The sequence below is a fragment of the Gymnoscopelus microlampas genome (genome assembly GCF_963454915.1).
Source record: "Gymnoscopelus microlampas genome assembly, chromosome: 4".
Taxonomy (NCBI): domain Eukaryota; kingdom Metazoa; phylum Chordata; class Actinopteri; order Myctophiformes; family Myctophidae; genus Gymnoscopelus; species Gymnoscopelus microlampas.
This window is the reverse complement of record NC_139941.1, coordinates 29,720,570-29,726,787: the sequence shown is the minus strand read 5'-3', so window position 1 is coordinate 29,726,787 and position 6,218 is coordinate 29,720,570. Positions and strand designations below refer to the sequence as shown.

General features: G+C 41.2%; 1 protein-coding gene across 1 annotated transcript in view; it reads left to right on the top strand.

Moving 5' to 3' along the window:
* stpg2 (sperm-tail PG-rich repeat containing 2) overlaps positions 1 to 4,896 on the top strand; it is a gene marked incomplete at both ends in the record, with an annotated part of 62,323 nt that extends 57,427 nt beyond the window's left edge. The window contains one exon of the mRNA XM_084055469.1: positions 4,720 to 4,896. Within this exon, the coding sequence (XP_083911595.1) occupies positions 4,720 to 4,896 (177 nt within the window). The remainder of the gene's footprint in view (positions 1 to 4,719) is intronic.
* Between the last annotated feature and the right edge of the window lie 1,322 nt (positions 4,897 to 6,218).

The following is a 6,218-nucleotide window of genomic DNA, read 5'->3' as shown; positions in this document are numbered from 1 at the left end:
ATGATGGACGCCGCAGACCTCTTTGTCATATGATATTTACGACTCGTGAGCACTACATACTTTACTTTATTTGTTTATTTACGGGACAGTGCACGTTAATGAACATTCAATACAGATACAAATATTGCAGGTTTGAGCTAGGTGCAGAATGACGAGCCAGGCAGAGATGTTTTCGAAGTTGTCCAATTTACTGATAAACCAACAGCATTTACAAACATTACTTATGACAGCATGACCTCAGGCTGGCAGATAAAAAAAAAAGTACATGGTACATATAGTCCCTTAACTCTGCCATCACCTCCACAATGCAGGGCACTGACACATTCCCCCACTGCGGGATGCGAGAATGTGGACTAGCCAACACCAATTCGGGAATCCTGAATCGCTGCCCACCTCCTGTCTAGCATCAGGGTCTTGAACTACTACACACACTCAGTAGCCACTTAGCTACCGGTAAAAACTAATATCTAATCAACTAAATAAATACGGTACTAAATACTAAAATACCAAACTAACAAAACAATCCAACTGCACCACTCTCTCTTCCGTGGCCCTTTGGTACAGTATGACAAGGTAATTGCCAGGCTTAACAAGCTTCAAGACTTCAGCTGGAGTCTTGAACCTGCCTCCTGTATGTGCACTCCCCTGAAACCCCTACCTCCAGGAAGTAGACCTCAAAGAGAGGATGATTAATAGGATGCCCACAATGACAACACAACATAACCCAATAACCGAAATAAACATCATGTATTGTATTAGCATGTTTTGTCAATCACAACAGTCAATATACATGTCTGTTTTTCACCTTAGTGAGGGGGTGTTCTTCAGCTCCCTCACAGTTGTATAAGAAAGCCTTTTCTGTGCGACGGAGCTCCAAAGTGCTTCACATGCACTGAGTGAGAGGCCTCTGCTCAGTGATTGTGGGTGCTCCTCTCCAAAAGTAAAACTATTTTCTGCTTGAGGCGCCCATAGCATTCCGCCAAATAATGCTGGACGCTGAAATGAGATGCTCGGCACTAGGAAGAGGAGCTCTCCAGCACACCTTTACCATAGAAATGTATGACAGAAAGGCGCTGGCAGCTCAGACAACGCTTTCTGAGGACACGGCCCCTGAATCAGCTTTTACCTTTTTCCTTTGTATGTGTGGGCATGTGCTCATGCATGAGTTGTGATCACTCACATATTGAATGGAGATTGCTGTTCTGTGTATATAATGTGAACGTGTATTTCTGGAAATTGTTTGCATGCTTTGTGTGCGCACATGCACACATGCATAAGGGATACACACACACACATGCATTACATGCACAGTTGCACACATGGTGACCCCCTGCTTGCCCTGACTCCTCAGTCTTAACCCATTGACCTTATGAAACATCCCATAATCTCCTTCATCATCGCCATGCCGATGGCATCATTATTTCCAAGGGGACTCCCCATCTACCCTGCGCCTCTTGGGCAACCCCAAGGACGACCTAGGGATGAACCCACAACCTCTTTCCCAGCAGGATCAATGCTGAGATCTGAGCCGCCTAGCCAGTGTGTCTAAATCCTAGATCTGCCATCTTCTGCATACCGATGGAGGGGTGTGGGGGGGGTGTGGGGAAGGGAGAGAAAACATATCATGGCTGTTGGTCAGAAACCTTGTATCTCCATATTTCATATTTTTATGTTTTTTCATATAAATTCCCTATTTTATACTTGGTCGTATGACAGACCTTTTTAACTCATTGAGTGCCATTAACGTGTTTCACGTGTTTTAGCGCTATGGTGTTGAGTGCCATTAACGTGTTTCACGTTTTTTTTTTTTTTTTAACCCAAGATATCATCATCTGAAGATTTGCAGCTCCATCCACTCCTTGTTTAACTTATAACTTAAAAAGGCTGTATCTTGCTTCCTAAGCACTTTTTTTTACTTTGAAAAAAAATAATAATAATAATTGTAATGGCCAGAAATAGATAATAATAATTTGGGCACTCAATGAGTTAAATGCTGAAAAACGCGATTGCTTGTAAGCGTTCGCCTAGAATGACATACCCAAAATAGGCAGGTTGAAAGTGGTTAAGTCTGTCTGTGGGTTTTATAAATACTTAACCAATGAGAAGTATTAACAAGCTTGTGACTAAATAGTAACCACATTGGTTAATTTTTCTATTTCCTGAAAAGTTACGGTTTTGGATATACAAGGTTTCTGCCTGACAGCGACATGAGGATTTCTCTGGCTGTGTGTGTGTGTGTGTGTGTGTGTGTGTGTGTTAGTTAGTTAGTTAGTTTATTTCATCTCGGTCATTCAGAAAAACATATACATTACAGCATAGAATACAAGACATTGTTCATAGACCGAAAAGGTGAGGGCTGAAGCCGAAGCTTATTATGCCCACCCTACTATTAATGTAAACAAATTATAAGTTTGGTAAAGAAACAAAAATCAAAATAATTGAAGCATTGCAGAGTGTTACATTTCTCACAGAGAAATACTAAACAAAATGAAACAATCTGGGGAAAATACAGATAAACGTGTTTGTAAACAGCTTTGACTTTGTGTCTATTTCTTTAGAAGACACTCTTTTTCTTTTAGTTTGCATTGACGTGCCCGTCAAAACACACGCACACGCACACACGCACACACGCACACTCGCACACCCGCACACGCACACACACACACACACACACACACACACACACACACACACACACACACACACACACACACACACACACACACACACACACACACACACACACACTTTCACATTTAAATGTTTACTATATATGAAGTGGTTACTTCACATACAGTGTGAACATACAATCTTTGTTGCATTTGTGTGGTTTCACATCTTAATGTAGTATAGAGAACATAATGATGTATACACATTATGTTTATAAGTATGTATAGCTGGATCATTATATTATTTCTCTATATTTATCAAGCAACTTTTCTTTAAATATTCTCTTAAATTGTTTTAAGGAGTTACAGTTTTTAAGTACAGCATCTAATTTATTCCATACATTTACTGCAGTGACCGATAAGGATCTTTCTTTGGCATTTATTCTAGCAAATGAATTTTTAAATATGGCAGTACCCCTCAGTTCGTATTTGCTCTTTCTCCGCTCAAACAACTCCTGTGTGTGTGTGTGTGTGTGTGTCTGTGTGTGTGTGTGTGTGTGTGTGTGTGTGTGTGTGTGTGTGTGCTTGTGGTTTGTATTTTTATGCACATGTACTATTGAGTGTGTAGCAATGTGAATGTCTTTAGAATGCTGAATGTCTGGGTTCGTCTGTCACTGAGTGAGTGTGTGTGTGTGTGTGTGTGTGTGTGTGTGTGTTTGTGTGTATGTGCACGTGTTAGCGCGTGTTCGTGTGCAGGTTTGTGCGAGGGAGGTGATTTTGAGGTCAGACTTTGAAGCTCATGCAGGATTTCCTCGTTTTTGTGCCGTTGGCGTTTTGCTGCCCCTCTCAAGACCTGGGACATGCAGAGAGTGAAAGAGACTGTGTGTGTGTGTGTGTGTGTGTGTGTGTGTGTGTGTGTGTGTGTGTGTGTGTGGTAGTACATGTGTAGACTCAACTGCACTTAACCCTCATGCCTTCTTTCTCTTGAATACAGAGCAGAGTGTGTTTCTCGTGCAGCATCTGTCATGTTTACTTGAGTGTGTGTGAGTGAGTGCGTGCGTATGTGCTGTGCGTGCGTGTGTGTGTACATGCATGTATGGAAATGAGAGAAAAATACAAGAAGACATATGAGAGGAATTTGTACATGTGTAGCACTAGCATATGCATACTACAGCACCTTTCCTTGTACCATCTCTTATGCTGTAAGTGTGCTGCTCTTTGATAAGCTCAGGTTATACTTGCTGTAAATTTCCCCCCACCTCTCTCTCTCTCTCTCTCTCTCTCTCTCTCTCTCTCTCTGTCAGTGCCAGCTGACCTAACAAATAAAATCCAAGTAGTCACATGTCTTCTTTCATCAACTTTAATGCACCCCCCCATCCCCTCCCCCGAAATTACTAGTTGTCAACAGTTTTGCGCAAGACATTGTGGAATTGTTTAAATAAACAAGGGCAGGTATTTTGAAAAATGCAGGAACATGCTGGTGAATACACAGTTTGTGTAAGGTTTGATTGGACCGTTTTATACAGCGACACGCGATGATTAGTCAATAGTACAAGTACTGTTTATTTAAACCCTTGTTCCATTTCATATATATAATTTTCTTTATAAATATCACAACAAATCATAAATCAAAAGCCAGAACCTCCCAGCACCTCCCTTCCCCAAGTAGCAAATCAATCCTACAGAGGGAAGAACACAGTCGTCTACAATTACAACACGATTGCACTGATTAGACAGAACCATAAACCTTCATGCAAATCTTTAGGACTGATTGAATTTTGCAGTAATTCCGGTGCACAACTGCGAAACCTGAAGGAATTGTGTGAATGCATGTGTTCAATATGTGTGTATGTGTGGGTTTATGTTCATGCACGTGCACTTGTGTGTCGTTGTGTTCGCATTATGCACATATGTACTGTGCCTATGAGAGTGTGTGTGCATGCATGGTGCTTTCATAAACTCTAAAGTAGATATTATGTCAGTATGTACAGCACGTGCGTGTGTGTGTGTGTGTGTGTGTGTGTGTGCGTGTGCGCGCATATCCATGCACTTCACATATACATGACATCAAATTTGTCATTTTTCACCCTGGCTGTTTGTCTTTCTCCAGCTGAGTACAGCCGTCATGGATACCGTGCTGAAGGGCACCTTCAACGTTACTCTAAACAACCCTCTGGTCTCCCGCTGTTCCTCCTCTGTCCCCCATGGTCACATACCAGACCCCAAGGTCACCACCGGAGGCGGCAGTGTCCCTCACAACCCCTTCACCACGGTCGGCACTTCCTAGCCGCCCGCCAGGGGTCAGCGTTCAAAGGTGAGAGGTGAATAGGTCAGAAGGGCAAAATAATTCATTCCATTTCAATTCATTTCTTAGGCCGTTCAGTTTTTTGTTCATCAATATTTATGGTTATATCCATTTCTGTTGAATGTATAATTGATAGAGAGTGGCGCTATTTTCAATTATTGAATATTATTGAATTGTGCTGGAAGCTAGCTTATTAACTGACTGAGCTGACCCTTGGTCAGATTGTTAGCCTTTAGAATTAACCAAGCAGGGCACCGGGAAATTGAGCTGAACCATGTGGCATTTTCTCTAAATATATTTTTTTCAATGAACTGTCATGACATTTAGCAATGCATTCACCTGTATATATCTGTCTATGCAAAGGGTTTTTGTGTATTTTATAGGCACAAAAGGCAAATTAATAACAAACTGCACATAAGTTAAACTGAGAGGATAAAATGGGGGACCATGGGCCACAGTTTGTCACACTATTATAGTCTTAATACAACATCTTAGAAAGCACCCAGTGACAACAGTATGAAATCCATTAGAGTTGCATTCTGACACTGGCTTATGTGATTGCAGGGCAGCAATTTCAAGAGACATTTCTTCTTGCAAAACCGCAAAATGGTATACAGGCAGCAGCTGTGGAGTTGTATTTTCATTCTTCAAACTTTACTTTATTTACAAGAGTTTGCGACTAAATAATAACTGCATTGGATCCATTGGAACACAGGTTCTGATTTTTCATTTCCTGAATCTGTCCTTCGTATATCTTGAGAACCATCCAACCGATCGACTTTACGCTTGTCATAGTATATATGCAGAGAAGCTCAGAACCTCTGCCTGAAGACCAAAAGCCTAATATCTCCCAGAGCCAAGGGCGATTCCCCTTCAGGCTAGTGGATAAAATGTTTTCCCTTTCCCCACAGGAGACCCGGGTTAGAATCCTAGGCTCTTTTAAAAGCCTACTCAAGGTTACAAGGGGGTCTTTATTGTTCTAGTCTGTCTTACGTACCGGTACATTCGAGTACTATTTATTTTTGTTAGGCTCTTCAGACATTGTAGTAGCATTTCTTATAGTAATTAAAAAAAGAACAAACATACATACACAACAACAGGTATAATAAGAAAAAAAGAAGGGGGAATATAAGAAGCAAACAGTTTTTTACCATTGTCCTATAGTGCTTAAGGTGCTTGAAGGTGTAAGGTTCTTATTCTCAGGTTAACGGCATCTTATGTAGCAGGACATAGAACTCACACAGGATACAAACGTTTGAAATTGGAAGTGATGACACAAAGACGTGAGCAGACAAAATTGAAAC